The sequence below is a fragment of the Geospiza fortis genome, unplaced genomic scaffold (assembly GCF_000277835.1).
Source record: "Geospiza fortis unplaced genomic scaffold, GeoFor_1.0 scaffold195, whole genome shotgun sequence".
In the NCBI taxonomy this organism is placed as follows: Eukaryota; Metazoa; Chordata; class Aves; order Passeriformes; family Thraupidae; genus Geospiza; species Geospiza fortis.
In genome coordinates this window covers 5792839-5820397 of record NW_005054324.1, presented here as the reverse complement: position 1 = coordinate 5820397, position 27559 = coordinate 5792839, and the positions used below count along the sequence as shown (strand labels likewise).

General features: G+C 38.2%; 1 protein-coding gene across 3 annotated transcripts in view; it reads right to left on the bottom strand.

Annotated features, from left to right (window-relative positions):
- Positions 1 to 27559, bottom strand: part of PLXNB2 (plexin B2) — a 251506-nt gene that overhangs the window by 9893 nt on the left and 214054 nt on the right. For all 3 annotated transcript variants that reach the window (XM_031056904.1, XM_005420917.2, XM_031056903.1), the window contains 15 exons: positions 23316 to 23452; positions 22499 to 22666; positions 21393 to 21501; positions 19439 to 19666; positions 18773 to 18949; positions 18182 to 18321; positions 17054 to 17154; positions 14625 to 14854; positions 13462 to 13643; positions 12633 to 12699; positions 12374 to 12520; positions 8902 to 9058; positions 7749 to 7849; positions 6775 to 6859; positions 673 to 827 (listed from right to left, as the gene is read on the bottom strand). In XM_031056904.1, coding sequence (XP_030912764.1) covers positions 673 to 827; positions 6775 to 6859; positions 7749 to 7849; positions 8902 to 9058; positions 12374 to 12520; positions 12633 to 12699; positions 13462 to 13643; positions 14625 to 14854; positions 17054 to 17154; positions 18182 to 18321; positions 18773 to 18949; positions 19439 to 19666; positions 21393 to 21501; positions 22499 to 22666; positions 23316 to 23452 — 2184 coding nt within the window. The remainder of the gene's footprint in view (positions 1 to 672; positions 828 to 6774; positions 6860 to 7748; positions 7850 to 8901; positions 9059 to 12373; positions 12521 to 12632; positions 12700 to 13461; positions 13644 to 14624; positions 14855 to 17053; positions 17155 to 18181; positions 18322 to 18772; positions 18950 to 19438; positions 19667 to 21392; positions 21502 to 22498; positions 22667 to 23315; positions 23453 to 27559) is intronic.

Below are 27559 nucleotides of genomic sequence, written 5' to 3'. Positions count from 1 at the left end.
CTTTTTGGTTCTTCATCCTGAGTCTGTGTCATCTAGCCAAAGACTTTTCTTCATATCCACTTCCACTCTTGGACAAGAGGCCTTAACTGGAGCCAGACTGACTTCATTTTCACAAAAGGAGCCTGGCTTTGTTGTTATTAAACACATTATTCTAAATTCTAATTCTTTCTTCATGGAGAAATGTTTAAAAAATTATTTTGCTCATTATCAATTCTGCAGTAGAGGCACTAAAAATACCTAAAAGGACTATTATTATTTAGAAACTTTTTTTTGGGGGGGTTTACTGGAACATTGATCACATACAAGAACAGGGAAATATAACAGGAAATACAGGAGTTTATAAAGCATTCAGTTCAAAAGAAAACCCAACAAAGTATTCTCTAAACAGGCGGCACAGAGCAGAATATCCATCTTTGTCTTGCAAGGAAAATCCTTATTTAATGATCACACAATCATGGTTCTCAGCTTTGAGCAGGAGTTGCACATTATCTCTTTCCCAGTAATGCTCCTCAGGGCATGTTAATCACTTGGAGCCTTGAACACCAGCTTGTATGTACACGACACATATTCCAAATTGCATATGAACACATGACTAATATTTGCATCTATTGCCTCAGTTGTATCTCAAAATCTGTAGAAGTAAAGTGTAACTACAGCACATGTGAGCCCTACCTTCACAGAAAGAAGTCTGGTCAGGTAGATCTCTGTAATAGCTTTGGTCCTCTCTTTTTCTTTCACACTGCCCCGCTTTGATTTCCCTTCGTCCATTTCATCCACTGGCCGGACTAGATGCCAGACCTTGTTTTCATCTTCCAGGAGTGCATGCCCTAGAAACAGTAATTGCAATAATTATAAAAATCACCCAAACCCAAAACAGCAACACAAAAGTAATCATATACACATATACATGTTCCCTATCCTTAACATACCTGTCCTCTTGCCAAGGGGATCTAGATTACTCTGTTCCTGCCCAACATACACAACTCGGGTACTAAATGTTCAGTGGCACAGCACTGAAAAAACTTGCTTTTGTCAAGACCAAAGGCAGAGGAAAGAATCACACAACAGGAAAACTTCTATTTGGTCATTGTCCTGGTTCAAGCCAGGACAGGGATAATTTTTGCAGTAGCCAGGAGGAGTCATGGCTGGGACACGGAGGTTGTTCTAAATCACCTCATGTCATTGTCACAGGTGGGGAGAAGGGAGTTCCCTCAGGGAGAAGGGGTTCCTTCCAGTGGAGTTAAGTGTGGAGGGAGCAGTGGGGTAATGCCAGTTTCAGGCTGGAGGGAGCAGTGGGAGTAGCATAACAGAGGGAGCAGTCAGGTACTGTCTGTTGTTGGGGGCTTCTGTGGTGAGCAATAATGTTTCTTTTCTTATATCCATTGTCATGAGTTTTCTTTTCTCATCTCTTTGCTGTTTCCAGTAAATTGTTATCTCAACCCATGATTTTTACCTTTTGTGTCTCCCATTGTCCTCTCCATCCCACTGCAGGGGAGGGGGAGGTGGAGGGGGAAGTGAGCAAGCAGTGCATGGCTTGGAGTGGTAGAAAAGTAAATTGGATAATACCATTCCTAAATCACAACAGTCATGTAAACAAAGTATGTGTATGTTTTGAGGTCCACACAATTAAGTTCTTTTCTTCTTTGTGAATTCTCAAAGACATGATCAAGTTATAGAATCTTAGCTAGGTCTGACCCCATAGCCACCACAGCAATACAAACTGCAGCCTACTCCTGGTACAACTTTTTCTCTAGGTAAAACCATTACAATTCACATCTTTACTCCACTTGCTGAGGTCAAAGTATGGTACCTCAGTTCAAACTTTCCTTTTATCAGCATTTGATAAGCACCACTTGACTTTGTAGTTGAGTGGAGGAAAAATACATCCCTTCACTGAGATTACATGAACTCCAGCAGCCAGAGATAATGACTGAAGCAAATTCATATATATTCTAATAAGATTTTTAAAAGAATTGTTTGTCAGTATTCATAGTTTAAACCAGAGGGAGAGACTCACATCAAGTCTGTTACAATAAAGCAGAAACAGGAGTAAGCCCTTGGATGATAATGGATGGTCACAGTGCCTCACTGTGCAGCCTGGGGCTTGGCCCTGCTCCCAGTGCCAGGGCTTGGACCAACAATCACACCGTGCATAAAAGCAGTTTTGCATTTCAGCATCACACTATTGCTCAGACAAACTCCAAGCCTAAGGAGTTTCTGTTACAGACAGTTCTAAAACAGATGATACAATTGTTTTAACTTGCCATTAATATTCCTTGAAAAGGGTTTCTGTGTCACTTTCAAATCTCCTGGTTTTGTTTGTTCTTCCTTTAATTCCTGAACTTTTGCATAGTTCCTAAAATCAATGGTGCTTTTCCAGTGGAAGTTATTGAATCAGTATATTTAAAATTATTGACATCGTAAAACTATGAAAGTTATTTTTCCCATAAAAATTGTGATTCAGCCCCATGGTACAAATTATTTTGCATTCTGCTAAGTTTTATGCCTTAATATACACCTCTAACATAACTGAATCCCAGTTACAGCACAAAATATCAGTTTTTAATTGCATTAACTTTGACCATAATAGTTAACTAACAAAGTTCCTCAACAGCTACATTGAATTTCCCAGTTTGCATGTACATTCAATATTTTACATCACAGGGGAAAATAACATTTAAGAGTAATCTGGCTAAGCCAACACTTTTGCTTGAATCTACTTTTTATATTCTTGTGAAAAGCATTAGTTATGCAGTCTTCTGGGACATTTACTTCTTTTTAACAAGGTAGGGAAGAAATATAAATTCCACATTAAATCACATTGTCCTTTGAGAGTCCTTAATTCAACTTGGAAGTTCATGTGAATGAAGCCAGAAAAAATAAAAGCTATCACTTTATTTTGAAGCAGTTGTGATTTCACAATAGATGCCATTCATAGCAATCATCTGCCAGTACAGTAAGAACCACTGCTGGGCATGAAGTATGGAATTTCTTTTGCAATCCCTGTTATTCACTTTCGGAAATTAACAGATCAAATCATGCAGTTAGACCAGATACTATATTCCAGCCTTATGTCAGTTCTTTAGTACACTCCTGCTTCCTGCTTTGAATCAAAGGAATTCATTCTCTCTTTGCCCTCCTGATGGTATATGGTCCAGTTTAACTTTGGACAGAAGAGGAAACTGCTAAAGTGGTTTCTACTGAGATGACTGGCTCTTACATGCAGCTGAGTTTGTCCTGTGTTTGTTTAGCAACAGCAGAATTGGCTACTAGTGGAATAGTAGTTATTTCATAGGAGAGTAAGGATCAAGAGACTACAGCTCAAGCAGATGAACTTCTGCAACTGAAAGATCTCACTTTATTGCTATAAATAGCAGGAAGAAAAAGGAAAAGAAATTCAGAGCATGGACCAAAAAAACATGTTAGCAACATGGTTGCTAAGAGAAAATAACAGTTTTATGAGATAATATTTTCCTCAATGGGAAAGTAGGAAATGAAGAAAATAAAAGATAGGGGGAAATACCTCCTTTTTATCTCCTTAGTCGCACTAAGCATCAAGCTGTAAGCAGGAAGAAGATTGTGTCCAGGGGGCCAAATGCTTCCCCCTGAGCTCTTTGTCTTGGCCCTTGGACATTCTTTGGCCAATATAAAATAATTATTGGGGTGTTGGGGGGAGTGTTACTGGCAAAAATTGACTGTGCTGACTAATTACAGTGGTAGGAACCATGATGTAAACATCAGACCATGCAGCCCCTTTCCCCTTGTGCAACCTGCAGCAAATTATCTTCCTTCCAGTCTCCCCTACCTCATGAATACTGTTCCATGGAGATGGAGGAAGGGCTGCCCTAACAGATCTGCTAATTAGTATTTCTGATCTGCAACCCCGTGTCTATTTTTATTCATAATTAAAAAAGGGAAAAAACCCCAACGAAACAAACAAAAAAACCCCTCCAAAACATAACATCAGGAAAAACCACCCAAAACAACAGAATGTCTTGTTTTGGCTTATAGTTCAGTACAGAAATACTAGTATGAAATGACTGGAACCATTCTCCTTCTTGATACAAATTAGTAACTGCATTTATTGTCTCCAGAAGCAAAAGATGCTGCATTTAATTTGTCACAATCTCCAGCTTCCAGTGTCTTCCTGTTAAAAGCTCTGAATAAAAGCAGCACAGAAGCAATGCCAGGATTTAGAGCAACATCTCTGAACATGGTTTTACATTTTCGGTTGGTGCAAAGCCTCCTACTTTGGCTGACAGTCAATGGCTTCAGCTGACACTTCTCAATGCAGAAGGTGCAAGTTAATGAGACTGAATAAAAGGAAATCCACTTCGTCACAAGCCTTATTCATAGCCAGGATAGGATTTCTGTTTATTCAAACCCTGTAAATCCCTGTGCCATATAAATGTGTATGTGTGGGAGGGGAAGCCTCTGATCCTCTCCTCTCGCTTTTATACACAGTGTCTCACAAATCATGGTCACAGCAGGCTCTCACTTTGTACCAGCTTTGTAACATTTTATAGCTTTCCAAGAGAACAAGTTGGCACCAGATAGCTCTGAGGACCTTACAGTGCTAAAGAAAGCAGAGTAGCTTGGCATGAAACACTGTCATCCCAAATTTGTACACTACCATGGTGCAAGACAGGTGTAGAGAAGAAACACGGTGGAAGCTGTTAGCACTTGATACTTTGGGGTCTGAATTCTCTGCAGACTTTTCTCTTGAATACAAGAGCGCTTGTCCCCACAGGTCTGCTTTTCCTTTACAATTTAGTATGCCACACAGATAACTAATGAATTCACCTTGGAGTGCAGATAGATTATGCTTGTTCAAAGAGCTTCATCATACTGAATCATATTGAATGATATAATTGCAGAGAAGAAGGAAAGGGAAAAACCCTGACCCAAGAAAAACAAGGAAAACACGTGATCTGGTCCTCTACTGCCTGCCACAGTTGTAGAGAGGTGAGGAGGATGAAGGTTGGCAGTGCAGAACAGAAGGCTGACCACTATTCTACATCAAGAAAGCAAAGCAAGTTAAGGGCACCACCAGGCTCCATTCACAGTCCACTGCACTTATTTAGAGGTGAGGTGACCATAGCCCCAGCCATCAGTGCAGCCAGACTGAACAGGGACTAGGAATCAGCACCTTGCCTGGCTGCACTCCACTGCCTTCTATATTAAACTGGATGGCTTTTTAAGTTAACATGCTGGGTTGGCACCTGCTGTGACAGAACAGTCACTGCTTGGCCAGCTATGCCAGGCACTTGGAGTAAAAGAGTGAGCATAGCAGCAGCAGTGTACCCATGACCATTAGAAGACTCTTCTTTCTGGTGGAAAAAGTCACAAAAGAAAGAATCCAGGAGGACGGAGTAAGAAGTAAACAGTAAGTAATTCTGGCCATCTTTATTTCCTGTCCAACACTCAAAACAAAAGAAAGTCTGAACCTTTCTGCTAAATAGTCAGAGCTATCAGCTGAGATCCATCTTTTTGAAAAATGTACATTTCTGGCATATTATTTCCAACCTGTTTAACTGCCCAGCCCTCAAAACGTGTTAAATCTAAGATCAGTAAATCTGTTTAAAGGAATGAAACTATTAGGTGAAGTAATGGCCTTTGCAATCAGTGCTAGAGAGAAAAGCATATCAAATGAGTTCACGGGAGGAAGAATGATCTCAACAATTATTGTTCCATAAATCTAACCTCTACCTCATGTAAAATAATTGAATATAAGGATAAAAAAATCCCAGAGAAACTGAACATCTGAAGTCAGTAAAGGAAATACATGTGACAAAGAACATATACTCACAAGTAAATATTGCCATAAAAATCTGAGTGCATTCAAGGCTGTAATGGATATTGTGTCTCAAGATATTTTGAAATATAGAAGATTGGTCTAGATGGAATACTAACACACAAAAGTAAAAGCTTTTAAGATGGGTTGCAAGCTAACAGGTTTCTTCTGTGTTGCAAAGTCCAGCATACTATAGCAGACAGCAATACAAAAATTATGCAGCAGATGCATTAGTGATGTGAAAGAGAAGACACATTACAAGGAAATTCCTGATGCTCACTTACAGAGGATTGAAAACCTCAAAAAGAGCAAAGGAATTGTGAAAAACGGTGCATCTAATAAAGAGACAAAATGCGTGGAATGATCAAAGTCAACTAAAAAGCCCTGGGAAAAAACAAGTTAGCATAGCTGGTGAAACATCACTCAAAAGGAAGGGAGACACAAAATCTGGAGGTACAGAGATGAGTTTGCAAGGCAACACAGTTGTAAGAAATGCTACAAAAAATTACATCAGATTCATTATGGGAGAGAGGAGCTAGTCTCCACTGTGGTTCATCTAGAACACTGCATTAATTCTCCGTCTAATAAGAAGTGAAAGAAATTTGAAGAGGAAAGTGAGGAAAGGATTTAGAAAGGAGAAAAAGAGATAAAGCTCTGGGAAGATGAAATGTACAGTTTGAGTATAGATGTAGTGTGATTAAAAAACAAAATATGGAAGGAAATGTCTAATAAGAGTGCTTTCTATTAAGTTGGGGTATGGACTCACAGCAATTATGGTTAAAGTCCTAGGGTTTAAGATTTTTATAATGAGGACAAAGAAAACCATTGCAAGTGTACACAACAAATAAACCCTATATAGTCTGGTGGGGAATATCTATCTCCATGGAAGTGCTTGGTAAACAAAATCAAAATGGCAGCATCACTATGTGTGTTTTGACTTCTGGTCATCTGGGGAGGTAGGGAAGCCACAAGACACTTACTTTCTCCTGGGACATCTTGCTGATTATCCTCTGGCTGCTGGGAAATCCCCATTTTTGATAAGATGAGCGTGGCACCATCTCGGACCTTTGGAAATAGAAACACAGATATTTTTCAAAAGAACCATGTGCTACTGAACCTCTTTCTTAAACCCTAAACTAGAGTTTCTGTGATTGGTCGCAGGGAATCTATGACAAATGCTAACCTTCCTAGGCTCCTTGGACAACTGGCTGTGCAATTCAGAACAGACTCCCTCCCACTATCTAAGAGATCCCATCAACAGCTCCTCTGAGATTACTGAAATATTAGGAGCATCTTTGAGGCTTAAGTGCTTCCTCAACATGGTTTGGATGCCCTCTGGACAAAAATGGGGTTTATCATGAGGAATCAGACTTGTCTGTTCTCTTAAGGAAAACTAACCCACTTTTCTCTTTCCTAATCAGGATTAACTGTTGTTAGAAAGCAATAAATAGCATACAAAGGAAAGATAAGTGCGTGGTAGAGTGCACAGTATGAAACCTAAACCAGACAGTACAACAAAATCAACATCTGCTCTCCTGATTGGGCTTTTGAACAAACTAGAACTCAAAATCTATTTAGTAGCCAGCAAGGATAAAGACAATTCTCAGGGGTAGGAAGTGGTGGAGAAAAGAGAAGACGAATACGAAGCCCAGCCAGAAGTTGAATGTTCAAAATGGAATTTGGATTTGGATACTTCAATGTTGAGGAAACCAAAGTACTGGCATTTAGGTTTTGTGTTTTTATATAAAATGCTTAGGCAGAATGTCTAGACCCAGCCTTTCATAGTCCCAACCTTTTACTGACTAGACCCAGACACGTATTTTTGTTTTGATTCTTTATCATCTTCTCTGGGCAACCCGTATGTACCACTGAAATTTCTCTATAAACAAATAAAATTTTATTTATTACAAGAAAACAGGAAACAGGCGTGAACAATATTTTCAAAACACCTTACATTGTAATGCATTAGTGTGTTGATACGTTTCCATCTGCCATCTCTTTGGGATGTTAAATCCAAGTCTGAGAGGATCTGTGCAGTAGAACCAGGACGCCATTCTAAGGGGCAAGTAAAGTGAGAAAAAACAATTTAAAAAAAAACAATACAAGAAACCCCCAAAACAAGAAAACAAAAACTACTCCAAGGAAGTTTTACAGACCCACTGTCACATTGTGGAACATCAGAAGAAGCAATGTAGCACATACTCCAACGTGTGTTTCTATTGCTTAATCATTTGGCCTTTATTACAGAAGTTTGCATGACCTACTCCTAACCACGTATAGAGCTTCTGACTATCACCCATAAAAACTTAAATTCCTTCTCACAGAATTCAATAAATATATATAGTTAGATCTGCTATCAGTCCAAAACAAAGTAGGATTTCATGGAATAGAAAAAACATTTTAGGGGATTTACTAGAATTTTCTGAAGTGCAAGAATTCCATCTTCTACTTTCAGATTAATGCAGTAACGAAAATATTGAAAAAAATATCAATTGGAGCTTTAATTCTAAGTCTATTAGGCATTTTAAGGAACAACATTTCCTTTTTTTTTTGTCAAGAAGAGAACAGCTATTTTAAAAGCCTTCAAGAAGGATGATTTCAGAGACTAAGTGGTACATCATCTCCTAAAAGTGCAGTTCCTGTAAGTTATAATTCTTTTGAATAACCATCATTAAGGCAACTAAAAATCAGTACCAGTTTCTGAAATTGCATCATTACTTCTCCATCAGTTAATTATCCATGCTGTCATTATCACATTAATTAGTACCTGAGATACTGACTCTGTCAGACATGAATTCATTTGTGCCAATAATCATTAACAGGCTCTTGCAATGCTGATGACAGTATACCAAAACTTTAAGAGTCAAAAAAACCTAACTCATAAGAAAACATTAATTTTTAAAGCATATTCAGATTGCTGCAAAATGCTGTATTTTTGCATTCAGCTGAACAAGAATTCAGCTTTGAAAAAAACCAAAAAACAACCAAAAACAACAAACCAAACTATAACCAAGCAATGAAATCCTCTTATAGACATGTTTTCAGAAAATAGAAAGTCACACAACAGATCTCAGCTGTTCAATATAGTATCACAAGTAACTACATACCAAGAACTACACTGTCAGCTTTTGGCCACTGAGAACACGGCAGGTTTCGATAGACTTGGTCTATTATCTTTTCCTTCACTTGTGATATGGTGTCACAGTTGAGCACTTTCACAGGTATGGAATCATTTCCTCCCTCCTGCACATATACATTAACTGTCTGTGAAGAAAAGAATGTACAGGGTTATTAAGGCAAATCAGTGCTGAATTACCTCTGAGTCTGTTCCTCTGGGTGATTTCAATGCAAACAGTATATGAAATTCACCATGCAATGATTATTGCACAGCAACACATATTTGAAATGGGAGTATAGATTATTTGAAGGATCTTTTGCTGTTATGCAGCCAACCAGCTATCATAAATTCCAGTTAATTTCTCCCACTAAGAGAAGACAGAAAAGATACAGAGGAGATTTAGTCATGTCTAATATGCTAATATTATTAAGTCTTGGGAGTTTATTAAAGAGAAACATCCAAGAACAAAGCAGTTGGACCACTGACTCATTACTTGCTTCACATTTAATCCGATAATCCTAAACATAAAGAGGCCAAGTATTGCAGTGCCCAAATTTCATGAGTTCCCAATAATAATTTGAACTGTACTTTGTTGAACTCCTCAAATATTATGTGCTTTTGCCTTCCTTTATGCTTTCTTCATGGCAGTGGCTTTAAAGATGAGCAGACTACTTCTGTACATATGGTAATTTAACATGGCTCAACTGACAAGCAGTGAGTAGTTCAGCTCTCTGAATTTCACTTCCTGTTACCAGCTATTCATTAAACACACACACACATACACATATGTATGTATATATAAATGTAATTTCTATCATCTTGTGTGTTTGAATACCTCATTTACTGCCTACTATTGTCCTAATAACTCTAATAGCTGCAGGGAATACACCTAAGTAGCTTATGCTAGTTCCAGCATTTTAAATATTACTGTTTTCTGATAGTATTGTCATGATTTTCTTAATGTTAAAGAGAATTTCTTGAAAGCCTGTAATTTGCTAAATCTAGAGTGATTTTTTTGAAAGAAGCTTTGCTATGTAAGTGTCAGTTTCAATATAGACAAAAAACAAATAGAAAAACCATGGCCAGAATACCTCCCCAGACAGAAAAAAAAATTTAAAACCCAGATACGATAAAAAGCCTCTTTCTTTCACTAGCTGAATCTGAATCAGTATTACAGCTTAGAGCCCTTGTGGATCTTTTGCCAGTCAGGTAACTTAGGAGGCCAGGCACATGTGAAGCACTGCAGCTCTCAGACACATACAGTCCTGCCAACCACAATGCCTGAATTTATCACACCAGACCTCAGAAATAAACTTGCATGGCTGGAATTTTGAAAAAGTGAAGAAAAGCTATGCCATACGGCAGTCAAATTAAACATGATTGCACTGTCCCTTGACAGAATGCTCAAACTAATCATGAGATTTCACCTTCCTTTTCCTATTAGCTTTATGGTAATTAGACATGATTTTGCTGCTGGTTCAGTATGCAGCATGTCAGTGTAACCAGTGATGCAAAACAGATTCATCTTTTAAATAAGAACAATTAGAGAGCAGACAACTGCTCTATGCTGCACTAACCCACCTTGTCTCACTTTCAGGCAGAAGTGAAGGAATTAACTCATGCTTTAACCTACACTGGTGCACAAATGCTCCCTAACTGTTCAGAGTTACCACATCATCATCATCATGATCATGCCAAAGGTCCCAAAAACTAATGGTAATAGTACCCCCTCTATAATCTTTTATCCTATGTATATGCACATATACATACATCTCATCAACTTCCACTCATGCACATACAGAAAATATTTGTTTGATGGGAAATCTGTAAGTCTGGACCAAATACTGCTACTGTACAATGTTATAATGTTTAATATTTAGCTAATATATGTGTTGTGTCCACATCTGATTGCATTCATGAATTTTCTGCTTCACACTGAGTCATATAGCTTAATTGCAGGTTCTTTTTTTAAATTAAAAGAAACAGACCAAATAAAGAATTATTGTCATTAAGACTTACATGATGTACAGTGCAAATAAATTTTGTTTTCCATACACAACAGAAATTATAGCCAGCACTGCCAGTCAGTGTGTTTTCTATGGGTGGCACTTATAAAGATGGTACCTAAACTAATCCCCAACTAGTTGAACTAATCCCCATTAGTTGAACAATTAGTTCAACTAATCAAACTAATCAGTTGAACTTTAAATTTCTTCTTGCTCAACACATACTTCATCCAGCTACTCTCTAAGGTCACAGTCTGGTGACTCCATGAGTGCAAGTCCTACAGAACTGTTCTCCCATCAGCATCCTTTCAGAATACATAAAATTGTGATTTTTTTTCCCCCAAAGGACTTAATAAAGCTTTTTATTAAATTTCTTTTCCATGCTGCATATATGTCACTGCATCTTTCTCAGTTGAACACAACTACAAATGACTCCTAACATGTCAATAAAAAAGAAGTTAGAAAGGGAAAAAAATCATGAATTGGTCTCTGAAGGACAGCCTGTGGATCTTTGAAGTTCACTACAAGAAGAACCCTGAAGAAAACGAGCAACACTGTCAGAAAGTGTAAAACTAGATTTTACACTCCCTGAAGAGCTAAGAAGTGGGCTGCTTGAGTTTTTCCAAAAGGACAGTGAATCTGTGTACTGGAGTATGTTTGAAAAGTGGTTGAAATTTCTGACAGTGAACAGAATCAAGTTAAAGTAGAATTCATAATAGAAAAGAGCTAGACCATGGCACTGGTGATCAGATACAGGGGAAGGTTGAGTTCAGAGGGGAGTTCCCTTGCCAGGAATATCCATTTCTTCCCACTTGAAGCAACTAACACAAGTCTCCAGAACTGGCTATAGAGGCACTGTAGGGAATTATTTCCCTGAGAGGAAATAAACAACTTTCAATGCCAGTTGGGCTGCCCATGTTCAGGAGATCTTGACTCACACAAAAAAAAAAGTAGAAAGAGATTCATAAAGTGCTCTGGAGATTGTGGAGCCATCTCACAGGACTGCAGAGGAGCACAATCTGGTATACTAATAAAATGATCTCTAAAATGCTGTTCAGTATGCTGATCAGCAGCAATCACAAGGGAGAAAACCTGAAGTTCAGGCATAATGGCAGTGCAAGAATTCTGCAAAAATCAATTGCCAATGAATTTAGATGGGGAAAGGGGAGAAGCCAAACATTCTGACCACTTTTCACACCGACTGAAAATTATGAAAGGGATTTAGTGAAATGGATTCTGCACTGACAGGATTTGAATTTTACTTTAGAAGATACTTTATAATTTTGTTTTCCTGCTTGGAGACTTGTTTTGGTCAAACTACTGACAATCCTGCCCATGACCAGAGTTTTTATGCAGCTCATAGTAGTCTAGAAAACTGTGTACAGACTTAACACTATAGGAATTAATTTTTAAATAAAAAATGATTTTATAATCTATTAATCATGCTTTCCTTACCAACTGTGTGTACTCCACATCATCTCCCAGTAAGCCTGTGTCATTCAGTGTATACTTTGCTTTCTTCAGCACAGCATCCACTGGGCCTTTTTCTACCTGGTGTTTGATAGCCTTGAACAATTTATAAAGAGGCTCCCCAGCATTGTCCTATGTAAAGGAAAGGAAATAAAATAAAATCAAAAAAGACACACTCAAATGCAGCTTTGTTAAGTATTACTGATTTAAAAAAATCCCACAGGCAACAGACTTCAACTCTTACCTTGAGGTACTGATATAAACAAATAGACATCCAGTTAGATAACATTCTCTCAACAACTGTTTCAGATCTGAAAAAAACAAACCAAACCAATCCTGAATATAGTAAGGGCACTTAATGACAAGGTTAAAAAAAAAAAAACCACTGCTTGCTTGAAATATAATATTTTTACATGCTTAACTGCATTCAGTCTCCTAATGCAATGATTTCCCTATAGAGTCTTGAAAGCGTATACTTGCTTTAGGATAAGTGCTTTGTATTGCTCATCAGTCCTGAGTAGGTGCCTTCATCTCACTGCTGAAAAGCACACATTCTTTATTCAAAATCTTAAATTGGGTCTGCACTATGAGAGCTGAAAACTTAACCCAGTTGTGCAGTTACTGGGAAACAACCTACAGATTACAAAACTACAACATACACAGAGCGAGATGTATTGACATTTATTGGGAGTAACAGCTGGGTTAAAACACTAGAGCAAGCCCTCACTGAATGCACAATGCAGCTGATTATGTGTGCTCATTATGGAGGTGATGTGTGGTATAAATGCTACATCATTTGGAATAAAGTAAGTCTAAAAAGTAAATTAAATGTTCAATGTGGTATTTCAAAGTAAGGTAGGTGCTTCTACACTGCAGTATTTGAATAAGCAGTCCTGTCCAGCATCCTGCTGGTGCCTTCCACAGCTGCTCCTGGTGGGCTTGTCTTGCCAATATGCTTGGGACAAGTTATTTCTGATTTTACAGATAGCCGGCATTTCACCACAGTCACACTGCAAAAGCAACACCTTTACAGAAAGCCAGAGACATACAGAAAATATGACAATCATTCAAACCTTCTTAGCATCAGCTTTGGGTTTTTGGCCACAACATACTGCTCCATCAGTTCTAAGAACAGCGTCCTCATGATGTCAGTGTAGTATTCTAGTTTTCCATGTAAAGCAACAGTCAGTAAAGATGCAAAATACACTTTAGCTCGAGCAGAGAACTCCCTTTGGTTTTCCAGCGTGTGAATAAACTGAAAAAGAAAACAAAGGTAAAATGAAGTCAGATTACAGGTTTCTTAAGAACCTCAACACTTGTCTGCACTAAGACAAGCAATATTATTTTAATATTAAATCTCCTAAGCGCTGAATCAAAAAGTTTCCAGAAGTTTGAAAGAACTTATATGAAAATATTGCCTAAACTTTGATTTTAGATATACAATGTACTGGACTGACCTAAGGAATGCTTAAATACTTCTCTAAAAGCTTATCTAAAAAGGATGTTTTAATTAAATGTAAAACAGCGTTCTGTGACAATTTAAAAAGTGAAAATCAACTCCCCTCTCCCCCAAATTCCCAGTCCTTTCACATCAAATTACAAAGACACTAATGTAAGTACACCTGTAAATGTGCTCTCATCTGCCATGAACTCTAATTCTACCATTAACTAGCTCAGCACTAGATTCTCATTAAAAACAAAAAAGAGAAAAAGCTAGAAGCCTAAATCTATATTTAGGTGTCTGACAATGAGCTTCAGTTTTTGAGAGTGAGCAATTATAAGTCTCTTCAGAGCAGCTGTGAGCACTCATCAGTCTTGTTGAATAGGCCACTTGAGGAGCCTCTACCTTCATTGGGGCCGAGATTCTGGTAGATGGCTGTCCACAAGCGACTCCTGTGAGGAGCCAGGATGGAATCAGCACTCTCTGATCACATTTCTTAAAAGGCTAAACCAAATTTGTAACACCAGTTTTTATGCCAGATTGGGAAATACCTGCTTTTTACAGCCACTGCAATGTTCAATACTCCATATTACATGACCTGGCACAGAAATGTGAGATCCAACATGAAACTGGCTGTGATGCCACATATCTGCAGTGGTTACTGTGATGTCAGAACCATATGAAAATCACTTATTTTTATTCATTTGTTCAGTTGTGCTTGCAAACCTGCTGTCTTGCACACATACACACAGGTATGCCTAGCTAAGGACAAGGTGCATCTAGATCAGTACTCACGTTAATGAGAAATGATTTGCTGTTGAGGAGGTTGGAGAACTGGTACAAAGCCTGCTCCACGGTCTGGCGCCTGGCCTCAGGAATATCCAGCTTTCCTGTGATCATCACATCCTTCTCTCCATCTTTGGAGGGCAAGAAGAAGACTCTGTCTGTGTACGTTTTGTAGTCTAGTACTGGAATTCCAGCTTCGTTGATATCATTTGTCTGATCCTCCATCTCTATCATTAGATCTGCAATATGCAATGCAGTTTAATGGTTCAGTTAAAAAATTCTGCAGGTTTTTTAGGCAATACAATGTCTTTGAGTGCCAGCAGCAAAAACTTATTTCATCTCACATTTTCTCTTGCTATTTTTAACAATCATCCTATTAACTATAACCACAGCTAATCCTTTGGTGACATGAGGACAACTGCCTTTAGCAATGATGGTTTCCTTGTTGTTGCCTATCTGTAAAAAGGCCTTTTTGGCATCTGAGTGAGCTCATATAGATGAATGTAGGTTTATAGTACAGAACAAGAAAAAGAGATCGCAATATTTTTGTCTTGTTTTAGTTTCAGTTTTCTTTTTTTCCCAATTCATATTCTATACCCTCTGAGTCTAGTTAGTACAGAAAGTTATTTTAAAAACACAGAAATCCAGGAAAGAGAAGTTTAAAGTGTAAAGCAAGCTAATTTAATAAAAAGGAAGGGGATGGCAGAAGGGAAGAAGGTTAAATGGTTCACTGAAATGGATGGAAATATTTCTGTGGGACTCAAAAGCCTGAAGTTTTTAAAAGGGTCAAAAATTAGAGAATCATCCTTTGGACCAGCTACTCTAGCTGAAGGCTTTCCAATTACCCAGTATTGCTGATTGATTGGAACACCATGTTAATTAATATAGCGACCTATTGTCTTGGGAGTATTATTGCTCATTCATTTGCCTTTATTTTATAGCATTCATCAAAGATGAGGGACAAAGAATCTTATTGTTTCCCTCTGTGTGGTATTAGAACTTCCTTCCTGCTGTCCCCTTCCTTGGCTATCTTTGTTCTCGTGTATTTTAGAGTTTGCACTTTGTGCTGTTGACATTACAGTTTCACAGTATGGAACCAGAATGTGTTTTGACTTCAGTGTTTCATTTAACTGTAAGTTAAGTGGATGTAGTTTAGGAATTGGATTACTCCTTGGATGTGCATTCTACTCTGCCAGTGCTTGTGCTTCGTGGAGCAGAGAGGAAACTTTCAACCCAACAGGTTGTCGGAATGTGTAACTCTCTACTCTTGCCTCAGCAAGAGAAAGGTATCTTCTCCTTTCAGAAATGGGTATGAAGTGCCTGGGGAGAGGGAAGAGAGGGAGGGAGAACCTTGATAGATCCTCTCAAAGTTCAAAATGCAGTTTGAAATGAAGCCCATTTGGGATTGACTCACACATTTGCTTCTAGTTTGTGTCCAGAACCTGGAAAGAGTTGGTTTTCCAGAGAAAGCAAGCTTGTACAAGTAAAGAACATCCTGTCCCAGAAATACCAGAAAAAACAAGACTGAGGGAGGCTTCCAGCATGGCTGAAATCTTTGAGATATTCTGAACTTCTTAAACTAATGTCAAACTCTAACCTGAAATTGCTGTTTTATTCAATCTTGCTTTTTAGCCACTGTCAATATGAAATAGTGTTTTCTCTGTAGCAATAAAGCATGTGGGTATTTTTTTAATAGAGATTATTTCAACATGACCCAACAGCAAGTATAATTCAGATAATGAGGTGACATTTCATGGTAATAATTTAGGCCAATATTTGCAAAGTTCGCACTCAGATGCCTAATTTAAGCTTTGTGATGAGTAGTCCAACATGTAAAATGCTGAGCCTTCACACATCCTGCTGCCTTCCCTGGGATGATGCCTCTACATTTACACAGAACAATTAGCTAGCTCCTCTAATCAAGCTTAAGATTTTCCCATGGTGAACAGGGTAAAATGCTATTTTTTTCCTGTGAGCTTACCAAATTATCCCTTTGTATGCTGATGGCTGCAAATAAATTTTGCAGCTCTGAAAACAGTTTTTAATGTGCATACATTGCACACACAGTCATTGTGCTAAATATTAAGTGCACTGTTAGTCACAATAAGACATTCTTATCTTTGTGTTAATGGCCAATCATATTAATAACTATAAGTAACCCAAATCTCAGCTAGTTTCTACTCCCAATTTCTAACTCTGTTCTTCCTTTAGACTAAAATAATCGATTTCTTTTAATAACCTCAGCTACCTATTTTATTTTATTTACTTCTCTCATACATAATAGCAAAATACCTGCTCTATGTCAATGCCAGTAATGAAGACCACTAAGATGTATTGATTATTTCTTCCCAGAAGAGAGTTTTAGTGAGCTAGCACCATTCCTCCAGCATGTCTTGATTGCTGAAGAGAACTCACAGCAGTGAAAATATCTGTAATACCTGTGAACTCCTTCTTGCACCGGTCTCTGACACTCTCCTCCAGGCCTTCAAGCTGTGATTTAATTTTTTCATACTCTCGTTCTGCTTGTTGGCTCTTGCGTCTTTATGGAACAGAAGTAAGATTAAAAAATAGTTACAAAATGCAAAAGTAAATAATTTGCAATAACTCTGAGAGGGAAGCCCAAGGAATGGAAGAAATTTTCATGGTTTTGATTTTTTTAAATACAGCAGAAAGAGAAAGGAGGAGAAAAACAGCAACAGTGGCCAAAATCTTCATTCCATGTAAAGCGACTTGGCACTATCATGGGCTGGTTGCTTCAAAGCAGACTTGGGCCAGTAATTTAAAATCCAGTAAGAAGTAGCTACAAATGCTTTCAATCATATATCAAGTACAGGAAGTCAGTTTGAGCAAGGATTGCTTGCAACATGTCCTGTACTGGCTCTAAGCCACCCAGGACAGTGTCTGGATTCAAACTCAGAAGGTTTGATGGAGGCTCACAAGAGCTGTACAGCACATGCTTCAGCTGTATTGATATGTACCCTAAGAGTGAAATCCACCCCTTCCTGAGGGGCAGTATGAGGCCCTCATTACTAACCTTAAAATTGGACTAAGTAGTGAAATACAGACATATGTTCTGGCCCTTTATGAAGCATGAATTCTGACATTAATCATGAAGTTTGTGTGTCGGTAATTTAGCTGGAAAAATGAAAATGACCCCTTAGTCAAAACCATCCAGTTCAAACCTACAGTGCTGACTGAGGCAGCATAAATGTTCATGGGTATTTATACAGAATAAGTTATCCATAAGTTATCTCCTCCACAAGTGCCATTTTAGCTGCCATTTCAAAAGGGTATGTGTGCAACTCAGTCTGCAGTTGTTTACTTGGGAAGCCTGGAATCAATTGTGTTTATGTATAAAGGAGGGACTGGGCTGACTGACACCAAGGAATTTGGCATGCGTGAGAGGAATAAATTGGTGCTCATACATATTTCCAGCTGTAACTCATTTTCTAAACTCTGCAGCTCATAAAAAAGATGAAGATAGTTTCTGTAGACTGAGCTGAAAACAATCAGGTAGCACCTTGAAAGCTTTAGGAAAACAAAAGCACCTAATTAGAAGAATTTACCTGTAGCAGATGATAGAAATGCCGATGATTACAATCATAGGAATAAGTACCAGTGGCAAAATTAGATTCAGTGGGATATCAGTCACACGGTTATCATATTCCACCCTTCCAAGGATCCATTCCCGGAGTCCAAATTTTACCTAATTGTATAAAAACAGACATCTCAACAAGTGCAAATGTAAGGTGGTCCACTTCTCAGTTGCACTCTAAATTCTAAGTAATTTTCACAAGTGAATTTCTAGCTCAAACTTCCAAACAAAGGAAATACTTTGGAATATTTTAAACTGACTTTGGGTCACTAGCACTTTATTCCATCAAGTAATTTAATTTTGCTCAGCTGAGGAAGAAAAATCCCCAGTCTGTCTGGCTATAGTTCTACATTTCTATATAATGAAGGTATTTGGCAGCCTTGAGACTGCTCTTTACGTGTGACATCTTTTATGCAGTAGGCAGAAGCTGGAGGAAGAAAGAACTGCAAAGAGTTTCTTCACAGTACTACAACAACTTTGGAGAACAAATTACTTCAGCCAAGAGGCACTGTGACAGTGTTATTGATACATGAAACTAAATTCCAAAGCAAAGGTAACGTACAATGAATTCGGGAAGGTTATTGATGGTATCTCTTTTCTGCCGTTTCTTTGGCTGAGGCTGTACTTCTGGTGGCTCACAATATAAGTCCGTTTCAGTCAGAGTTTTGATATTGCAAGGCTCATCACCCACAAAAGCTTGGGCCTCATCAATTGTCATGGCTTTGTTCAGGTTACTGCCCTAGACAGAAAATAAAAGGCTGAGTTATCATCACAAAGTCTTGGGGGACAAGAAATCCTGAACTGCAACTTTCCATTTGGATCACTTTCAGCAGCAGATATGATTTGCACTGCAGCCTACATTACAGAAGAGTGATTGGGAATTATGTGTTTTCCCTCCCTTCCTTCCTGGTGTGAGACGAGATGTCCCTTCCAGTTCCTGGGAGGTCTGTTGGGGAGGGCATTTCCAAATGCAAATGCCAGACTCAGCAGGAGGGGGCATCCTCGGCAAACCCAAAGTACAGCTAAAAAAGATAGGAACTCTTTCTGAGAAAGGGTGTGGGGAGGAAAGGGGAGCTGCCAAATGTTCATCATCTAGCAGAGGTAAGGGACTCTACCAAGAATTTGGGGTATGGCACCAAACATTTATTAAGGCTTTGAGAAAGGAAGGAAAAATTCCATACATGCTTCAAGGACAAAATGAGCAAGCACCAACTTTTGACAAGTTTACCTTTGCATTAATAAGTTTGTTGACTTGTTTTTTGATGCCATCTGTGAAGTTTTCAAAAGTTGGGTCTGCAACATAGGCAAAGGAGTGGCTCTCATTTTTTACAACCAATTTATAATGATCCATTAGAATAACAGTGGTTATGTTATAGTTTTCTGGGTCTTCCAGTATTGGTGGGGAAGAAAAAATCACTGTGGTTTCATTAAGTCTTGTAACAACCTTTCCATAAAACTGTAAGAAACAAAACAAGAAGAACATGCCCATTTTAGAGTCCGATTCCTTTCTGTACATAACTGTTGAAAACTTTAGACCATAGAAATAAAACCACTGAATTTATATTCTCTCCATACAGCAGAAATACCACAGTATAAAGTATTTTTGAAAAAGAAAAATGAATAAATTTTTTGATGGTAATAAATAATTGATTCACTATATTCCAGCAGTTGCCTGCAGAAGAAGATTGGGCTATGGGTCAGTTTCCATTGCCTCCAATTTGTATGGCTCTTTACCACTGGACTGATACCATCAAATTCCTCTCAGATTAGGAAGTTAACATGTCACTCTTAATTCTGATCATCTTCTGTACCTTTGAGTAGCTTGGGTCAATTATTTTCTGCTTACACCATATAATACCTCACTGGATTTCAATACAATCATTAAGTGAAATTTTGGAATAAAATTCACCAGTTGTTACTTAACTACTCAAGGTAACAACTCAGTTCACCCATTCTCCATCCCCAATTCAACAAATGTTTTTACCCTGACACAGTCATTCAGTAACATCGACCACAGGCAACAACACTAATAGGAACCCTCAATATTTATTCTATCACCAACTCTGTTTCTCACTTCATAACTCAATGCAACTAGATAGCTTCTCCCCAACATTTTTGATATTGCCATGTAAGTGACAGCAAACAAAAAGATTAGAAAAGCTGAGTAGTCTGCAAAGTCTTAACGAAGAATGTGTGCTATAGGTAGTGCTGACTTAAGCTAACAGGCTGAGTATACATAAGAGGAGGTGTAAGAAATGTGGATGAACACTGTCAAGAATGCTAAATAGAATTTTAGATTGTCCTGGGAGTCAAGATTATCAAGATAACCACCTTTTGAAGTTTATGGCCTAAAAAATGTAGTCAGTTTTCCTTTTAAAAATCTTTAGGGATAGGGTTCTAATGTACCCCAATCCAGCTGGCTTTGGCATACTCTGAAAGTTGAGTCATGCATATAATACAAAACATGCTCATTACAAACTCTTTATGGATCACAAGACAGTCTTACACTGAAGAGCCAGCCTTAGCAAGAGTCTTATAATGTTCTTACTAGAAGATCACTTTTAGGTCTAAATCAAATAAATTGTGATCTTCACTAGAAGAGGAGGAAATTGATACTATTGGTCATGTCAGTTCCTCTTAACAGAAAATGCAAGAAGGAGTTTTTTTAAATGCTATTTCCCACGACTTTTTGTGACCTGTTGCAGGTGGAATATGCATGAAGCAAAAAAAAAAAAAAAAAAAAAACCACCAAAACGAAAAGAAGACTTGGTTCATTGAGATGTCAGGAAAGAAAAGACACTGTGCAAAGCTGAGTAGTCTGCATTGGCTAGATTTAGATCCTGCTTCAGGCAAATTGCTAATGGCTGCATGGGGAGAAGAAGGAGAAAGATAAAGGAAAAACAAACACTTCCAAATTCTGAAATACATCTTTTATCCTTATCTATATTGAATGAAATGAATTTTAAAGCAGAATATTGCAAAGTACAAATGAATGTAAGGCAAGACGGTAGGAAAGTCGAGACTTTCCACAGGAACACCCTGAACAGACTCAGAAATATGTTCAAACCTTATTTCAGTCCAAGCCCAGTGGAGTCCAGTGGGAAAGTTTATATGCAGTTTTTGAACAGATTATATGTTGTACGTGCAGTGTTATGGCTTTGGGGAAAAAGAAAGAAAATTACCTTTTTTTGATTCATCCTCCCTGCTTCTGGACGCTCTGCATATATCACCAATGAGAAAGACTGGATGAGCTCAAAACCAGTTCCAGTTACTGTAATATTTCTCCCTCCACTGCAAGGCAGAATTTAAAAAGAAGTCAAGTCATGGGCAGACTACCACAGCTATACACTGCTTCATCCTGCACTGCTATTGCTTCCACTGAAAAAAACCCTATGTGTGATGCCTATATGACAATTAGATGTCCTACAAAAAGACCTTCTGTTAAAGCTATTGATGACGAAAGAATTTAAAAGATCAATGTCAACTTAAAACTCTATTTAAAAAAGCATGATTGAAAAAAGTACAAATTGCTTTGCCAGGATTTTTGGCTGTACATTTATGCCAATCTTTGTGTGCTTTACTTCTCCGATGTTACTATTAAATCATTCTGCCTACAATACACATAGAGACAAAGCTGAGAGTACATTTTCCACAAGTCTGTAGGGACCTGGCTTCTCTATTCCCTTTTATTTGCAGCACATTGTTTAAAAAATAATACATTCACATAAGAAGAAGAATGAATGCAAGTTGCCAGTGGGAATTAAAGGCATTGAAGTGACATGGATTTAGAGGGATAGTAAACCTCAAAGCAATACATAAAAATAGGCTTTAGTTGATATAGAAGAAAAAAAAAGTCATTTGAATTCCATGGGGTAAATCACTATTGATCTAACAAAGGAAAATTCCAGGTCCCAAAGTCACCCAACCAAAAACAAAAAGGAAATTACAATCAAATCCTATTTTACAGAAGTGATTACTCAGTATTCAAGAAGACTGGTACTAATATCTCCAAGGGAAGTCACAGCCAAATTTGTTTTTAATGTTCTGTTTGTCAGGTCACGATGTTACACTTTTTACATTGACCTTTGTAAAGGGATAAAAATTAGGAAGTAAACTGAATACTTTCAAACATCAATTGCATTTAAGACCACAAGCCCTACCTTCTTGAATGTGTGCATCGATAGGGTACAGGAGTTTATTCCAAATAATTCTATATTTAATATTTTTATTACCTATTACACATATTTTAAGCCAGTTGTGAAGAAAGTTACGACAAACATTTCATTACCTGCTGAAGCTGTTGACTGGCAGGAATTTGGTGACAGTAGGATTCTCACTGTATGTAAACGGCTGTGGGACAGTAATTCTCGTGCTCCCATAGTTCATTGTGACTGGAACAGGCTCAACCTTGTTGTTACGTCCTGTAATGCAGACGATCTCGTCTCCAAATTCAGTACTAGATTGAAGAACAAAAAGAAGAGGAAACATCTTCTGTTACAAAAATTATGGATTTTTGTATACTTTTACTGTATACTCCAGAACAAAAATACCAGGGCTCTATTTTTGCTGGGTACAGTAGTTATGAGAGGAGATAACATTTCTATTAGATCACATAAGCTTCTTAACAAAAGGGATACAGGATGTAACAACGAACAGTGTACAAACATAGGAACAATGCAATGTCAGCACACTTAGTGTTCTTCCTTTTTTTTTGAGAAAAGACAAGGGCAACAATTAATAAAAGAAAAAAGAAGGGAGAAGAACAAACTATGGGGGAGACTAGACAGTTAGTATTTTATACAAAACCACCGAGGACATGCTGAGTGAAAGCATGGGTGGGTTTGAAGCAGCCAGTCTAGCAGAGAAAGCCAAAAGTGGGGAAATCTTTGGACACCTAAATTCTCCCACTTAAAGGTGTTTTTATAGCTGCTCCTTCCGCTGAAGCCTCTGAGTGAGTTTCTGTCTGAATGTTACATGCAGAGCTCAATTGCATGGGAGGAGTCACAAAGATATAGACAAAGGACTTGTTTAATTTATAAAGGGCAGAAAAGGTTGGTGCTTTTTTAGGACACAGTTCTGTATAGTTAGTTACTCGGGCTACGTACACATTGCAAGGCTGGCTACCAACTGTAACTTGAACATCCTTCTTGGAACCAGTGGCCAGATTTATACCGGAGATGGTAAGTCTGGTTCCACCTGCTTGTGGACCACTTTCAGGTCTTATTTGAGAAGGATGAGGTTCCTGCGAAGAGAAGATGGTCAAACTAAGTGAGAAAATTAAAATAAAATTTATACCAGTATTATTTAGCTTAATAGGTAATATAAGTTTAATATCACTACCTGAAAAATAATAAAATTAGAGCAATGACAGACAAATCTTCTAAAATAAAACAAAATCTTTTACTATTCATGTTGAAATAAGTAACAGATAATGTGAATGCACTTTTTTTCTTTATTGTATTTTATGAGACTTTATACAAGTTTCAATTCCCTATCACAAAATGTAGAGTTAGCAGCCATTAAGTTTGTGAGAGCTTCCTGTTGGATTTCCTGGTTTCATACTTATTTTAAGATTTCTCTCTTCTTTATGGCTGAGTCTACCTTCATCTTTCCTTACCCTTTCCTATATTCTGCGTCAGCTACAGGAGACAAAGAACAAGGTTTTCAAAACTTGCACCAAACAGAAAGAATATAAAGATTCCCTTTATCTCATAAGGCTCTCAATAACTGTGGTAAAACTGTTAACCTATACTTAAGCAATAAACTTGCAAAGAAAGAAAATCAGAAAATGCTCAATTTCTCTTAATGTACCTAGAACCTTGGAGTGGGTCCCTTAAAACCAATTAAATCAAGCAGACACACTTCAAATCATTATAAAATTTGTTTTATATTTAAATTTCTCAACAAGTTCCCTCCTTTTGTTCTCAATTCAGTCTTCGTTTCAATGATTGTATTCTGGGAGCTCCAACAAATACCGTAAATTAACAGTAAGGGCTTTTCATGAGCAGCATGATTTAATTACTTTGTCACTAAGTAGTTTCTGCTTCCAGTTGAGAAAAGCATCCTTATTCAGGACCACACTGAAGCTGCTGAATCAAGAGGACGATGGAAGCTGAGCAGGCCGCGTGATGTGGCCTCCAGCTGGCTCTGGGTGCCACTGCCTGCTGACCCCACGCTCACCATGCCTGCAGACGTGCCACAGCCCTCGTGCCCATGGGGCCACAGCTGCTGTGCCTGCAGGCAGCACTGTGCCCTGGGCAGGCAGCACCATGTCCTGGGCTGGCACCACTGTGCCCTGGGCAGGCAGCGCCATGTCCTGGGCAGGCAGCGCCATGTCCTGGGTTGGCAGCTGCCCTTGGTGTTGCACACAGATACAGGATGCCAGGTCTAAGCATGTGGTTGGTGCATTAGGCTAGGGCATTGCTATGAGGGAACCTGTTTGCTGAAGCATACTAGATCAAGGCCTTAAGGGAGGCTGTGAATAGGTGATGCCTTTTCTGATGTACTGCTGTACTGCTTCACCATACTAAAAGAGGCTTTTCTTAAATGAGTCAAAAAAAGTAATAAGCTTATTTCCCAGACTCATGTATATTTGTAAATGACAGCTGTTCTCCTCCTCTTGCATAATCTTTCAAAAATGGTTGACTGATAATAAAGTCCAGGCTTGGGGTTATTTCACATGAAGGACATGCAAATGAAGAAAGAGGAACGAAGTTTGAAAACATCCCTTGCTGATGAGGGCTTCCTTGATCACTATCATACAGCACTGATCTTCCACTTGAAGGAGGAAAAGCCCTTCTCAGAGACAGAGAGCAACACGCCCACCTCTTCCTGGTCATGCAGCAAACCCCCTCCTCTCACATAGCTTTGCTCAGGCACAGACCATCTCTGTGGCAGCTTACAGCTACAGAGCCAAGGGCACACCAATTGCAGGGAGGAAGGGACTGATATACTGCATTTCAGTTCAAAGCTTGGTGAGTCATCAACAGGTTTTTAACAAGCAGTAGGAATCCATAAAAATGCATCCAGCTGACTTCATGGTTACTTTACAAATTTGTTTTATTGAAGCTCAGATATTATAGAAGCACGGAGAACTCTTATGTGCTCTGCTTTTTTTATACTTTCATGTCTAAGCAAGTTTCCTCTGAAGGAATGCATCATGGTTCAGCACACTTCACAAATCCACAATGACAACCGTAATTTGCTCTCGAGTCATTGAGCTTTAGGAATATGCTTTAACTAATTGGGTGTCAATTGCTTTTCTTCCCCGAGAGAAATCTGTTTGTAAACCCTTCACTCCTCAAGAGTGAGCATATGACTGCTCTCATGCACTACCCTTTGATTTAGCTTTAATTTAATACATCACTCAGGTTACAAGATTTTATATAGGGAAGTCACTCAAAGTAATTTTAAAGCATTTTAAAAGCTCATTTAGGTCTATATAACCCTGTGTGTGCATCCTCATATTTGATTTAATTGCTTGCTGGTTGAAGCGAGATTGAAACAAGACACAGCAGGGTAAATAAAAAGTTATAGGGGGTCAGTTTTAAAAATAACATTTGAAGTTTAAATTAGAATAAGTCTAGATATGCACTTTATAGGAAAAACTCATTTGTGCTTCTTTATAACAGAATTTTGTTTCCAAAACAGATTACAATTAGAACTGTATATGAAATACACAGTTAACAAATGCAGAGTTTATAAAAATGGGTCAAATACTTCAAGCATAACCTTACCACATGGACAGAAAACCATACCTTTTATTAAGTTCAAATTAAATCCTAATTGCTATAAATTGTTAACCATGCTGGACTTCTGTGTTTTCCACAGGAATTATTTCTCTGCATAGCATGCTTAGGATAGCTTTCAGATTAATGTTTTCCTCAAGAACCACTAAAGAAGCAGTATAGGCAAATTCTTTCTCTATGAACCTCTGGAAAAAAAATGTTTAAAATTTGTAGCCTTTTCTCTAAATACTACCTCCACTGGAAGGTTAGGCTCCAAGGACAGGCTTAAAAAGAAAATGAACAAGAAACCACTAAAAGCAAGCCTTTAAACATAGACTAAGGAAACAAAGAAAGAAAAAAAGGGTTTCTGAATCTCACACACACTATTCTCTGTAACCTCAGCATAACAAATGAAAGGAAGCTTGCTAGGATCTTCAGTGGACAGCCATATTCCTTTCTCTTGGCAAAAGCGGGAGCTGCAGCTCTGTTGGGTTATCTGACGGGTCCCTTTGGCAGGGCTCAGCTGTCCCTGTTGCCAACAATCAGTAAATGCAGAGTGAGCCACAAACCTGAAGTCAAACCACTCAGCATCATTGTCTTTGAAGGACCTGTTAGTGGTTGCCTGCATTTATCTCCCTAGGAATAGGGATGTAGAGGTAAACAGCTAGCAAAGTTATCTCTGAAAAACACAGCTCTAAGGGGGAAATGAAAGAAGTATCTGTTCTGTTTTCCACAGAAACTGTTTTGTTTTTTTTTTTTTCTTAGAAAGGCATCAACTCCACCTCTTGGAATTGAAAGCTCAGCTACACCAGACAGGAGAACTCATTTCCCCCCTCATGCATCCATTGTGCACACACATCTCAGTTACACTTCAGGCTGAATGGAAAACTGGGGCCAAGAACCACTCTGGGAATGAACACAGAGAGCAGCCAAAGAGGAAGTGGAGTGGTTATGGCTAACCCTTATTTTGTCTTTAATTGCTGATCTTGCAGCTGTCCCTCAAAGGACTATTTTAAAAGCGCTTAATTCAAAATATTCATATTTAACACATTTAAAGTAATTCTGCAAATACCAGGAGCTCTCAAGAGAACAAATAATGTGGACGCTTCGTAAAGATGATCTAATAAGGAGAAACTGAACGATGCTTTGTGTGCAGAGAAATACTTCAGCATGACTGCTAACACTTTGTTACTGTAAACTTGGAAGGAATATTATTTGATTAATTTTAACTTGCTATTTTCTGTTTCATATTTCCCCTCTTCCCCTTCCTCTTAAGGACCTGCCAGAAAAAATAAGCAGCTGAAATAAATTATCAAGAATTTTAACAATTTTAATAATCATTTTATTGCAAAACCAATGTGCTATGAATAAGTTTTATTGCTCCTCTAAAATATTCATGGATGGCTCAAAGAACAAAGCTCCATTGGCCCACCTGGCAGTCTTCTTAGGAGTACCAATAAAGGAAAAAGTAGGGTCATGCAAATGCTCAACCAGAAAGCATTTTTCAAAAATGCAATTTGGTAGATAGGATCAGGAGGAGAATGATACTTTACTGAATGCCAAGTTAATTTGAAGAAGTGGATCAGTGGTGATCCAAGACTTCAACAAGAACTGTGTTACCT